At 41.3% G+C, this 14,672-nt stretch overlaps 1 protein-coding gene across 1 annotated transcript in view; it reads right to left on the minus strand.

The window, feature by feature from the left end:
* The window catches only part of LOC141127358 (electroneutral sodium bicarbonate exchanger 1), a 297,513-nt gene that overhangs the window by 92,640 nt on the left and 190,201 nt on the right, over positions 1–14,672 (minus strand). Inside the window, exon 5 of the mRNA XM_073613700.1 lies at positions 5,291–5,451. Within this exon, the coding sequence (XP_073469801.1) occupies positions 5,291–5,451 (161 nt within the window). The remainder of the gene's footprint in view (positions 1–5,290; positions 5,452–14,672) is intronic.

A 14,672-nucleotide genomic window follows, 5' to 3' on the forward strand; every position in this document is an offset into this window, starting at 1 on the left:
CAGAGCAAAGACAGAGCAGCTGAATGGAGTACGGCCACGGCGGCCGCTCGGGCTGTTCTGTCTTCTAATTGAGTGACAGGCGGATGTGATGACGTCCTCTTTAGGGAATGCCAGTCTGTGTGAGGCGGAGGACTGTAACAAAGTCTCACGTCCTATATAGAAGGAACACTGATCCAATGACACATTGAATCAGTGTGACGTGTCTCATAGGAGGCGGGAATTTGTTACAGTGGGTACCAGGATATTCAAATCCGTGACAGAGCTCTGTGTGGTAAGGCTGAATTTTATTGGCACAGGTCAGGCTGCATTTCATGGGCACTGGTCAGGCTGCATTTCATGGGCACTGGTCAGGCTGCATTTCATGGGCACTGGTCAGGCTGCATTTCATGGGCACTGGTCAGGCTGCATTTCATGGGCACTGGTCAGGCTGCATTTCATGGGCACTGGTCAGGCTGCATTTCATGGGCACTGGTCAGGCTGCATTTCATGGGCACTGGTCAGGCTGCATTTCATGGGCACTGGTCAGGCTGCATTTCATGGGCCTCTGGTAAGGCTGCATTTCATGGGCCTCTGGTAAGGCTGCATTTCATGGGCCTCTGGTAAGGCTGCATTTCATGGGCCTCTGGTAAGGCTGCATTTCATGGGCCTCTGGTAAGGCTGCATTTCATGGGCCTCTGGTAAGGCTGCATTTCATGGGCCTCTGGTAAGGCTGCATTTCATGGGCCTCTGGTAAGGCTGCATTTCATGGGCCTCTGGTAAGGCTGCATTTCATGGGCACTGGTAAGGCTGCATTTCTTGGGCACTGGTAATCCTGCATTTCATGGGCACTGTTAAGGCTGCTGGTAAGACTGCACTTCATGGGCACTGTTAAGGCTGCTGTCTCTACAGAGAAGACATTGCATGGAAAAAGACAGTGTAGATCAGCTACAAAGAGCCTATACCTTGAGGCTGCATTCACACCTGAGCGTTTCAAAGTGGCGCATTTTACTGCGATTTTGTACAGATCACCAATGTAAAAAGCAGAAAAACGCCTGTAATCTGCCCCAAAGAAGCTCATGTTCTTTTTTTGAGCTTAAGACATTTTGCTTCAGGTGACAAAACACTCAGGTGTGAACAGGTACCATTGAAATTAATGGGATTTCGCTTCTTGGGTGTTTTTCATGTGTTTTTTGGGCGTTTTACAAGCGTTTTATGAGCTGGAAAGGCTCAGGTGTGAATGCAGCCTTAAATAGTAATTTGCCCAGCTTGCCTTTTTCCTGTTGCAGCTAATATCATGTCACAGGGAAATCCCTTTAGCATGAGTATAATTCTGTCCAATGGTGTTTGCTGATTTGATTATATTTCATTGAAAGGAGGAGAACAAGTAACTTCTTGTGACTAAAGTCTCAAAACATATATGATATGCATTAGTCAATATCAGAACAGGAAGAAATTTTGAAAATCAATATAAATAATAAAACCAAATAATTACAACATTATTACCCAGCCATTCACCTTTTAAAAGTTCAACTTTAAAAAAATAAATAAAATGAATGAACATTTTTTACAGGTACAAAGCAAGTACAAGCATTGCATCAGCGATCAGCAGATTGCTGGTGCAATCCAGGGCTCCTGCAGACTGTCAGTGTAAGCTGTCTGCCCGTACATCATACAGGCAGGCAGTTTTACACTGACAGGAAGAATCAATGAACTGCCAGAGCGCTCAACAGCACTGTGGTAGTTCATTGAGAACTACAAGCCGACAGCCACATAGGATGTCGGTACTTGTAGTTGATTCATTCACAGAACTCTGTGAATGAATGATGCAGCCTTTTTCAAAAAGTGACAGCTGGTGCAGGAAATTTCTCCCCATACTGCTGTCACACAGAGAGCTTGGCTTGCCGAGTGCCTGCAGGAGCATGTTACATGTTCCACCCTAAAAACGGGTGGAACATGTAACATGTTCCCAAAGGTGAACTTATCCTTTAAATCTGTTTCCACAAAGCAGAAAATACTATACTAAACAAAGGTATTAAAACAATTTGCTTAATCATTTTTCAAATATGTTCAGAATAAGCACAACTTTGACCCTTTTTCTAAACCTGTTGTTGTGCTTATATGAAAGAAGATTGCAGACTGACTGCTCCAATTTTCCACTTGAAACTCATTTTCATGAATTATTGGGGGCAATGCTAGTCTTAAGATTCAGCTACACATATCAATACACAAGTGAGCCTTCAAAGAAGACGCTGGATCACATTAAAGGATTTGAATAATCTCCCCAAGGCCCCTTATTAATGCCTCTGCGCTTAGGAACAAGCTATCAGTTGTTTTGCTTTGATAAATGAGTGTATCTGTGCTTTGCAAAAAAAGAATCAGCTAGGCGTCCTCTTATTTCCAGAGACAGCTAAAAAGCCACACTGGCACTGATGCCTGAGATACAGTGTCTGTACTTAACAACTACAAAACTATACTGTTATGTTATAAATCTCTTACAGTCAGGTCTGCTCCTTTTTGTGCACCTTCATCGCCTTCAGTTCCTGCCTATGTTTCCTTTGTTAGTTTTAAATGGGGTAAAGAAGGGTTAGAGCCTTCAAACGCCTGTAAATTTAAGGAGAGTTTGTAAAAATCGGTCGATTTTTACACGGTCCATATATGTCAGGAAAGGGGCAACCGCTAGCCAAAAAAAGAAAAAAAAATGGCTGCAGGCCAGTTTTGGGACTGTGCATGCTGATCGGGGCAGGTGCAGTGACGTTATGGTGCTTGGCGCCTCAGAGTGCAGCTTCAACTAAATTGCACCAGCCGCCTTGACCTTAATTGTAGATGAGACTACCTACAGCCCAACTCCAGGCCAGTGACTCATGTGCCTCACATACAGCAATAATGACAGCCAGTTGAGACCATTATATTATATACACAGCAAGCAGCAGCTGGGCACTATTTTCCATTATATATTTAAAAATATCACAGCTGGGCACCTGTTTATATAATTGGTCATAATATATTATATAAAGCACAGCTGGACATCGGTCAGGTCACTGATGTAAGGGGGAGTGAATACACGAATGTAAGGGGGGAGGGCGGCACTGATATAAAAGGTTCTCCTTTCCTTTGTGTATTTACTCTGCAGAAGGTGGGCTGTGGTCACAAGAGTCTCCCCCCCTCCAACATCAGAGTTCCTGGCATTCTCCCTTTACATCAGTGTCCTTGGAGTACCCCTTTACATCAGAGTCTGGAGCAATCCCCTTTAGAGTGCAAGGGAAAACTCTGCAGACCCTGATGTAAAGATATGGAAACAAGGCTCAAGTTACTCAACTATGCAGGAAAACTTAGGAACTGCGGTGCAGAAAAATGGCAGTAGGTGCTTTGGACTGAGGAGTCAAAATTTAAAATATCCGGCTGTAGCAAAAGGCAGTTTGTTTGCAAAGGGCTGGAGAGCAGTACAATGAGTGTCTGAAGGCAACTGTGAAGCATGGTGCAGATTCCATACAAGTTTGGGGCTGTATTTCTGCAAATGGTGTTGGAGATTTGGCTGGGATCAATGGTGTACCATCAGGGAGGCGTGCGATTGACCCCAAATATATTCTGCAGCATTGCAACGACCCCAAACATACAGCCAATGTCATTAAGAAGTATCTACATTGTAAAGAAGAACAAAGTCTTGGAAGTGATGATTCGGTCCTCACAGAGCACTGATCTTAACAGCATTGAGTCTGTCTGGGATTGCATGAAGAGACAGAAGGATTTGAGGCAGCCTACATCCACAGAAGATCTGTGGTTAGTTTTCCAAGATGTTTGGAACAACTTACCTGACGAGTTCCTTCAAAAACTGTGTGCAAGTGTACCTAGAAGAATTGATGCCGTTTTGAAGGCAAAGGGTGGTCACACCAAATATTGATATGATTTGGATTTCTCTTGTGTTCGTTTACTTTCCATTATGTTGATTGATAAAAATAAACTATTAACACTTCTATTTCTGAAAGCATCCTTAATTTATAGCATGTTTTCACACCTGCCTAAAATTTTTACACAGTACCGTATAGGTTCGCTTAGGAGTGGTCCCAGCAAAGCTTTTGCCAGTGTCCAATAATCTGAAGGTAGCAGCATATAACGGTTTATAACCCATGATCTGCAAATCAATTCCTGCGTCCTTGTTGTGGAAATTTTTATTAATGTATGTTGTCAGTTGTCCCCCAGTGTCAGTTTTGCTGTAATACGCTCATGTGAGGGTATTCGCACATACAGACGTTGGTCGAAGGCCATTGACTGCGGAAACCTTCCCGTAGACACGGCAGATCTGTTTGCTATTTTAAAGGATGTTTGTTTATGCCTCCCCAAGGGACTGGCCACTCCATGGCGACCGCATTTAAACTCCTAAGTAAGCAGATCTGCATAACCATACAAAATTATGGCCCATTGAGCCAAGATAGAGTATGGCTCGCATCATTGGTAGCAGTGGGAATGTGCACACGATCGTGTTCAGAACCATGTGCTTGCGCATGGTTTTGCACACGACCATCTGCACATGTCACTACTGCATTTCTTTTTGAATATATACATGTGTGTGTGATTGGTTCTTTTGGAAGAATACAAGTGTCTGATTGCCTGATTCTGAAGCCACCACCTTCCTTTGTTTATTCATGTTGACAGTATAAATAAAAGAGTAAAAAGCATTCAAGGCAGGATTCTGCTGAGGTCAACGTGATGCCATCATCTCTGTTTGTGTTACCGAGAGACATACAAAGCGCGCTTTCCCGGCATTATATGAGAGAGCTGTAATTGTGCTTTTAAGCGCAAAGAAATTATATGCTTATGGGGAGAGGCTTAAATTTTCCTGGACAGTCCTGTACTGTCTAATTAAGATAAACCTATCCCCACCCATACAATGTTTGTTTTTGTGAAGTGGATATCTCCATGAGGTCAAATAAGTAGCCTAGACTAACTCTTCTCTCTAGAGGTGGAAACAGCTGATCACATCATGGTCATTCTCTGGTACGATTTCTGCATTAACGAGTATGATCGTTCAGGCCAAACATCCATGTTTATGCACCTGACAACAGATTCTCAGGGGAACAATGGCAATTTTCTCAGAAGCTTCACCTAAAATCAAATTACCTTACTCCATGACCCAGAGTCTCTGCACAGATTGAGGGCAGCCCCCAGTAAAATTTAAATAAGAGTAAAGAAAATAAGAATTATTTTCAGGAGGCATCAGTCAGAAAACCTGTCATAAGAGAAATATGAGGTTTGCTGTGGCTCCTTATCTTGCACTAAAACCAAGCTGAATTACACAGGTAGGCGAGTATTATACCTGCAATCTCCTCGATGGTGTTTGCACGCATATCTAGCTGAACTGTTCCATTGATGATGCAGCTTCTCAGTTCAAATAGGCTGTGCAGAGAAAGGGTGGCTACATACGGTTTACTCCAGCGGTCGCCTCCATCTTCTACATCTTCTTCAAACTTCAGCCACCTAAATGTAAGGATATCAGTAAATCTTATTTGCCATGACAAAATTCACAGGGTGATAAATGGACCGGTCACTGTATTGATCTGTGTATGAAAGAAAACATGCTACATGCAGTGTAAAATGTCAATTTTGTGCATTAATCTGCGATATATAACACTGACAGTTTGAAACACCTATTAACAGCTAGTTAGGATCCAAAATGTTATAAATATTCATTGCTTTAACTGCATTAAGTTGCGTCTCATGAAATTGCAAAAAAAAAAAAAAAAAAAAAAAGAGAAGGATTTGTAACGTACTTCGAACATGTGCAAAAACTGGCCACACACACACAGATCTCCTACCAAATCTCCTACCTACAATGACTTGTAGCTTTTTAGCTAGCCTGTGGTTGACTAATATACCATTAGAGCACACATGTGGTAAAGGATAATTTCCCCCAATAATCATCACCTGGCAAGTGTAAAGATTATAACATGGTAAATAGCATGCAAATATCAGGCCTTATGTGGTCATTCTGTGGTTAACGTGGAACTTTAGTCAGAAAATTAAGTCTTGCTAGATCACTTCAGGCTGGCCCCTTTTGCAGGTATAGCATGTAAAACATTAAATATATAATATAATATAAGTTGCTGTAATATTACCTCACCCTACAGTTAAATCTCACTTGTTTAATAATAGAAAAAAGGTAAACAGAATCAAAACATAGCCAGAGTTCAGGAACCGGAACGGATAGTCAGACAAGCCAAAACGTCAAGGAGCCAGAGATGAGCATAGTAGAACAGCAAGCAGAATCTGGAGCCAGAAGGAAAGTCAGCTAAGCAAAACACAAGAGAACGTCTCTAGAGATGTGACCAAGGCGAAGGCAGAAATCATCTGGGTTGGACGGCTTAAGAATACAGGACTGACGAGCAGGATATCATCAACAGGTGAGTCACTGTGGAGAGATAGGAGCTGGCAATTAGCTGACAGAGCAGCCAGCTCAGAGAAGGAAGGGCTGAGCCCAGCCCTGACACCCTCCTATCCTTTACAGCCAAGGATGCTGCTTCTGTTTGATCTGCAACTGCCATGATGCTATAAGTGATCAGTTATGACACCAACCATTTAATGGTTTGATTTGAGTTTACTTGAGAAGAGAAGTAAATTACTGGAACCATGTCCTGTCGTCTGATGAGACCAAGATTAACTTATTTGGTTTAGATGGTGTCACGTGTGTGGCACCAACCAGATAAGGAGTACAAAGACAAGTGTGTCTTGCCTACAGTCAAGCATGATAGTGAGAGTGTCATGGTCTGAGGCTGCATGAGTGCTGCCGGCACTGGGGAGCTACAGTTCATTGAGGGAACCACGAATGCCAACATGTACTGTGACATACTGAAGCAGAGCGTAATCCCCTCCCTTCGGAGACTGGGCCGCTGGGCAGTATTCCAACATAACGACCCCAAACACACCTCCAAGACGACCACTGTCTTGCTAAAGAAGCTGAGGGTAAAAGGTGATGGACTGGTCAAGCATGTCTCCAGACCTAAACCCTATTGAGCATCTGTGGGGCATCTTCAAATGGAAGGTGGAGCGCAAGGTCTCCAACATCCACCAGCTCTGTGATGTCATCATGGAGGAGTGGAAGAGGACTCCAGTGGCAACCTGTGAAGCTCTGGTGAACTCCATGACCAAGAGGGTTAAGGCAGTGCTGGAAAATAATGGTGGCCACACAAAATATTGACACTGGGATAATTTGGACATTTTTACTTAGGGGTGTACTCACTTTTGTTGCCAGTGGTTTAGACATTAATGGCTGTGTGTTGAGTTATTTTGAGGGGATAGCAAATGTACACTGTTATACAAGCTGTACACTCACTACTTTACATTGTAGCAAAGTATCATCTCTTCAGTGTTGTCACATGAAAAGATACAATAAAATATTTTAAAAAATGTGAGGCGTGTACTCACTTTTGTGAGATACCGTATGTTCCTTGCTAAAGAACATTATTTTTTGTCAAGTTGTTATGGGTAAATGACCCAAAAAGATCCCTGTCTGCACCACTGTCCCATCTTTGCTGTACAGTGAAACTATATATTATCAATCTGAAAGCACTATTCAGCCTGTGATCATGGGCTGATTGTTGAAACAGATGGGGAGATTTACTAAATCTGGAGCACTCTGGTGCCACTCTGCATGGTAGCCATTCAGCTTATAACTTCAGCTTTTTCAAGTAAGCTTTCAGAATAAAACCTGGAAGCTGATTGGTTTCTATGCAGAGCAGCACCAGATTTTGCATTCTCCAGTTTTAGTAAATCCCCCATAGTGAGATCATATACCAGCACCTGTCTAGTAAGAATTCCCTTTACCTCATGTACATGCATGTTGGTTGGAGCTCAGAGTGGACACCATGGCTAAGGAATTCTGGGCATATTGTGTATCCACAAATTGGAAACTTTTTGTTCCATTTATGATTACAATAGAGTAACCTGTGAACTGTTAAGGGTCATGTCAGGGCATACTAAATATGTTGAGCTAACTTGTATATTACTATTGATTTTATTAGGCCCTACTGATATACACTTAATACACAATGGGGGTTATTTACGAAAGGCAAATCTACTTTGCACTACAAGTGCAGTTGGCATTGCAGTCGCTGTAAATCCGAGGGGGACATGCAAGGAGAATAAAAAACAGCATTTTAGCTTTCACGTAATTGGATGATAAAATCATCTACCCCTCAGATTTACAGGGACTGCACTTGTAGTGCAAAGTGGATTTGCCTTTCATAAATGACCCCCAATATATTGTATTATCCTATATAAAAGCTTATATACATACATACATACTTACATACATACATACATACATACACACACACACACACACACACACACACACACACGGAAGTTGGCTAGACGACCTGTAAGATTATATTGTGATTTTGTGATACTTCATTTGGCCAAATAGCAGGGGTTATTTTGGTTTTCTTTATCAATTAATAAAAATGTAGTATTTTTCAGTTTTTCACAGGCTCTTGTAACTTAAAGTTCTATGTAGAAGTTTGGTTCTTGCTGTTTGTACATACTGTATGTAAATGATATCTGGAGCCTATAGAAGTCTGCACAGAGAAGAATTTTTTGTAATTAGTTGGTTATGATGACTCAGGAAGACTCCAGACTTTTAACCTATAGCCTCCGCTTTGCTTTTCTTTTATTTAAGTTGTCAATCTGTTTACCAAGTTATTAAAAGTATGACTCAAGGAAAAACATTTTAGTTTTGTTTAGAGTGGAGAGGGATTAGAACACCTGTCAGATTATTTTGATATCTGTGCCACTCTAAGAAAAATCACAAAGTTTGGGTTTCTACCAGAAGAAGAATAGAGGGGAAATCTTCCAATGGGGACAGTAGTTCTTATGATCCTGCTGACAACCAGGGATTCTCTCACTTTGGAGGGATTTCTTCTTACTTCTTGTTTTGGCTATGGGACAGGAAGTGAAAGAAAATCTCCCCAATTGAACGCAGATAGTCTTGGCTGTAGTTACACTAAAGTATATGTAAACCATGCAAAGTAAATCACTAAAATTTCACTTACCTACAGCTTTCAATAAAATATAAAAATGGCAATGCTGCCATGAAGGTCCTTGTGCAGGCACTTTCTGATACAACAGAACAACACTGTCCCTTGTTCCCAATTGTGTTTTCCTGGTTGTATTCCTGCATTGTCACCCTGTCACATGGGCGTCCACTGAAGTTTACAAGTGAACAATTCAGCACACATTAGGAAGCCATCAGAAAATTGAGACCACCCTAAGTAAATGCCATTACAGGAGTGCATGTCAACAGAAAGTGGCTGCACAGAGGTTGCAAGAGATCAGCAGCACTGAGATACAACAAAGGGTGAAAATTTAAACATGGTATTGTCTATGATACAGTGGGGGAGATTTACCAAAACTGGCCCACACAGACTCACACACTTTTGGCAATAAAACCTAGAAGCTGATTGGTTACTATGCACAACTGCACCAGATTTTATGTGCGCCAGTTTTAGTACTTCTCCCCCACTGTGCTGTAGGAAATGCTATTCACTTGGGATTTGCAGTTACTTTAATTAAAGTAAAGCCAATACCAGTGTTTGCATTTGTTCAAGTGATTATTAACATATTAAGTCTTAAGCGATGTACACACGAGCGGACCTTCGAAACAAAAAACGTGAAATTTTGTCCGAAGGGTGTTGGCTCAAACTTGTCTTGCATACCCATGGTCACACAAATGTTGGCCAACAAGTACAAATGTAGTGACGTACTAGACATACATTTTCAGCTCTTTAGTGCCACCCTTTGGGCTCCTCTGCTAATTTTGTGTTAGCAGAAGTTTGTCCAGTGTTGATTCGCGGTTTTCTTTTCACGCTTTATTTCGTGGTTTTCAGTTCATTTCTGAACGGCCGTTCATCAACCAGACATGTTGTGGAATTGGAGGAGATAACGTGTTATTTATTATTGGCCTTGGAGTTATTGCTTTGACATTTTTTTTTTGGTTGAATAATAATTATTTGATTTGTTATATATTCTATATTTTTGGATGAATAGAATGCACTTTTTGGTTAAGTTCTATTGGCAGACAGCATGGCTAATTTTTTTTTTTTTTAATGCACAATAAAAAAATTATGGAGAATAATACTTGGCTATGTGTTTTACTTCAAATGACAGTTTGGGAATAGGCAGTTACATTTTAAAAAATACAATGTAAAATTGACAAGGGACACCGACATAGTATTATGTTTGATCTTATAAACTACGGGATAATGGTGTTGTGGTAACTTGCACAAAAAAATAAAATAATAATACAATTCTTGATATCACTAGAAAAAAAAAAGCCTTTGAAAATTTGTTTGCAATAACTCCATCAGTATAACCAGCAAAGCAGCTTCATTATTATCCCATTAAGAAGAGAATTGTGCACTGCATTTGGAGATTTCATAATTTGCCACGTCACAAATGTTAATTCTCCATTAGGAACGCTAGTTTGCAAGACCGACCGCTTCTGGCTCGTCCTTTCTTCCGAGCATGCGTGTTTGTACTTTTGTCTGACGGACTTGTGTACACACACAACAGACATTTGTTGGCGGAAAATTTGAAGACATGCTAGCCAAAATTTGTTGGGGGAAAGTCCGACAATTGTCCGATAGAGCATGGACACGGTCTGATTTTCCGCCAACAGCTTGACATCCAACATTTCCCGTCGGAAAATCCAATTGTGTGTATGGGGCTTAAGTCATATGAACTGCCATCACAAGTAGCCCACAAGGGGATATTTTGACAGTTATCTTGCAGGTTGCTGTCACCAAGACAGGAAGTGAGGAGAAATGTGCCAGTGGGAACTCAGATGGTATTAAAACCTTGCAGATTCTCTACAAAACATAGCTTTGGCTGGAGTTCCACATTCACTGCATTTATCTTGGCATTCTGCAGCAATCTATTTATGCACCAGGGTTCCTTTCTATAGGCTGTTACAACAGCGATTCGTTTCTATTTTTTAACCCGGACTTCACATATTTTCTTCTTAATGAGTAGAGAAGTGATAATTGTTTTTGACAATTAAACTCTACAAAGCTTGGTACGGCATTTGCAGGAATGCAATTGCATTGTGCAGATGTGTCATCGACACCGTTGTTAATAGGAGATAATAAAAACAGTGTTTCTGCCTAATGTTTACAATAGTGAATTGTCTAGTGAACTTATCGTTGATATAATTTAAGGTTTAATTAGCTTACTACCATACCAGGTGTTAAATATTAGAATTATCAACATGGTTTGATACTAAAACTGATTAATAGAAACTCTATAGGCAAGAGTTTTCATTCAAAATTATTTTCCAGAACCTGTATAAACATATCTCTAATATACACGGATACAGCGAGTATACAAAAGAATCACCCCCTTTAAAATAATCACATTTTGTTGCTTTGCAGCCTAAAAATTAAGACCGACACAGTTTGTTTCATCAAGCGGTATTTACTCTATAAGTGCAACTTATACCGGTCAAGTAAAAGATATGACACCAACATGTCAGAAATAAATAAAAAGAGTTCAAAAACAGAATTATGAAGTTGAAAAAAGGATCACCCCCCTAAAAAAATTACACAAAAGCCATTTGACCTTCAACTGTGATCAGCTGTAGTCGCTTTGATTAGCTCAGCATGAAAAAAGAGCTTTCCTGGAGCATTTCTGTCCCTGATAGTGCAACTGAAGCAAACAACTATGGGTGGCAAGGCACTGTCAAAAGATCTCTGGGATAAAGTTGTGGACAGGAACAAGTCAGGAGATGGATATTAAAAAAAAAAAAACATTTCAAAGGCTTTATCAATGCCTTGAAGCACAGTGGAGTCTATTATTAAGTGGCAGGCATTTGGTACACCACAGACCCTATCAAACAAAAGCCAAGGAAAAATCCTTGGAAAAATTCCAAGCTCTACTTGCCAACCAGCCTGCGACCAACAAAATTAACCTGACTAACAGTATGCGTTTAAAAACAGGGGTTTAGTTGCACAAATTTGCAAATACATGCATAAGCTACAGGTCCCGGCAAGGCACCCTGTGATCTGTAGACCCTACCTCTAACTTATAAGAGGCTCCACAGTGGAAGCACATGCATTCTGATGATAGATGAAGGCAGATGGACTGGAGGGAGCCCACCCTGCTTAAAGGTACAGGGGCACACTGAACACCCAGCATGTAGCACAATGGCTGCAAAGATGCCAATGCATTGCCTGACCTAAAATCAAATCATACAAAAAATGTGCCACTGCCCACACCTATAACTGGCCTTTGCAGCAAGGAGCATTGGAAGGCAACGCATATCAAACTAAAGCCAAGGAAAAATTCCAAGCTCTACTTACCAACCTTACTTAGAGGTAGGGCCTACAGATCACAGGGTGCCTTGCTGGGGCCTGTAGCTTACGCATTCATTTGCAAATTTGTGCAAATAAACCCCTGTTTTTAAACGCATAATGTTAGACAGGTTAATCTGGTTGGTCGCAGGCTGGTTGGTAAGTAGCGCTTGGAATTTTTCCAATGATTTTTAATTGGCTTTTGTTTGATATACGTTGCCTTCCAATGCTCCTTGCTGCAAAGGCCAGTTATAGGTGAGGGCAGTGGCACATTTTTTGTATAAAACACCCTCCCTGGATCAGGACGTCACACCAAACTGGATGAAATGGCCAGAGAGGCCAACAAGAGGCCTAAAGCAACTCTGAAGCAGCTGCAGGAATTTATGACAAAGCGTGGTTATTGTGTGCATGTGACAACAATATCACAAATGCTCCACAAATGTGGCTTGTATGGGAGGGTTGCAAAAAAAAAATGCCACTCCTCAAGAAAGGCCACATGCAGTCAAGATTAAGCTTTGAAAAAAAACGCACCTTGAAGATTCTGAGGTCACATGGAAAAAGGCGTTATGGTCAGGTGAGACTAAAATTAAATAATTTGGCCTCAACACCAAACAATATGTCTGGCGGAAATCCAACACAGCCCACCATCCAAATAACACCATTCCTACAGTAAAGCATATAGAGGTGGAAATATCATGCTATGGGGGTGTTTCTCTGCAGCAGGGACTGGAGCACTTGTCAGGATAGAAAGAAAAATGGATGGGGCAAAATACCCTTAAACTCTTTAGGAAAATCTGCTGCCCTCTGCCAGAAAGTTGTCAATGAGAAGAAGGTTTACCTTCCAACATGACAATGACCCAAAGCACACAGCAAAAATGACCACACTGTGGTTGAAGGAGAAAAAGGTTAATGTCCTTGCATGGTCTAGTCAGAGCCCAGACTTAAACCCCATTGAAAATCTGTGGAATGACTTGAAGACTGAAGTCCACAAACAGTCACTCTCACAATTACCTGAACTTAACTAATTCTGCAAAGAGAAGTGGGCAAATATTGCAAAGTCTAGATGTTCAAAGTTAGTAGAGACATATCCCAACAGACTAAAGGCTGTAATTTTAACAAAAAGGTGGTTCAACAAAATACTGACTAACAAAAGGGGGTGATCCTTTTTTCAACTCAGCGATTCAGTTTTTTGACTATATTTTTTTTGACCTGTTGGTGTTATTTTTGTTGGTGTCTTTTTTTTTATTTTTTTACAAGAAATTTGTTGGTGTCTTTTACTTGGATGTTCTAAGCTTCACTGAGTAAATACAGCTGGAAAAAACGCGTTTGTCTTCATTTCAGGCTGCAAAGCAACAAAATAAGAATATTTTAAAGGGGGTGATTCTTTTCTATACCCACTGTACTTCTTTAAAATATAAAAATGTTAAAAAGTCTGTAAATATATATATATTTTTTTACTAGAGCAGAGAAGGGTTAATCAGGGCATTTTTTTTTTTTTTTTCCGTATGTGTACCATTTTACGATTTCCCTTCACTTTCTGTCCTGGAGAAACCTCTCAAAGTGAGAGGAATTTTCCTCTAGGACAATTGCCACCTGAATAGTGGTCCCCATTGGAAGATTTAACACTACCGCTTTCCCTTACTTCTCAGTGACAGTGGTCACCAGTAGACATTGAGGAGTGAGTCTTTCCAATAGACTGCAATAAAATAGTGTACATTGGATTTAACTCCTAACAGTTAATTCTAAAGGTTTTGCCTTTACATACACTTTGAGGCTGGGTTCACATATGAGCCACATCTGTCCCACAGCAAGGGTCCGGTGGGTGCTGGTTCAGCATTTCAGGTCCGATTTCAGCCCGAATTTTGGGCTGAATTCGGACCTGAAACGGACCAAAAATGCACACTTTTTCCTGCAAAACGCACCAGATCTGCTGCGGAGATATGTGAACAGGCTCCATAGAGAGCCAGTCACATTCTCCTGCTATGTGAATTGGATGCAGAGAAACCCGCATCCAATTCACATAGGGGTTCTGCGGCGATCCGACTGTCAGTCGCAGGCAGATGACAGGAGGATAGCACAGACACAGGCAGAGATAGGCAGGGAAGCGGCTGGCATCCTATTGGCTGTAGCTCGCTGTTCCCCGCTGGCCCCTCCTCCCCTCCTGTCCTTCCTGAGTGGTTGTAGGTGACATCATCTGGGGTGGACAGGATAGGAGGGGGCCGGGCATGAGGGGAGACAGTGCCACTGGAGGAGATATGAAATGAGTTCTGAAGCCAGAAGAAGAAAGCTGGTACTGAATTGTGCCCAGCTGTGTCCCCCCACAATGTGCCCAACAGTCTGTACCATGTAATTTCCCCT

Source organism: Aquarana catesbeiana, linkage group LG02 (genome assembly GCF_042186555.1).
Source record: "Aquarana catesbeiana isolate 2022-GZ linkage group LG02, ASM4218655v1, whole genome shotgun sequence".
Taxonomy (NCBI): domain Eukaryota; kingdom Metazoa; phylum Chordata; class Amphibia; order Anura; family Ranidae; genus Aquarana; species Aquarana catesbeiana.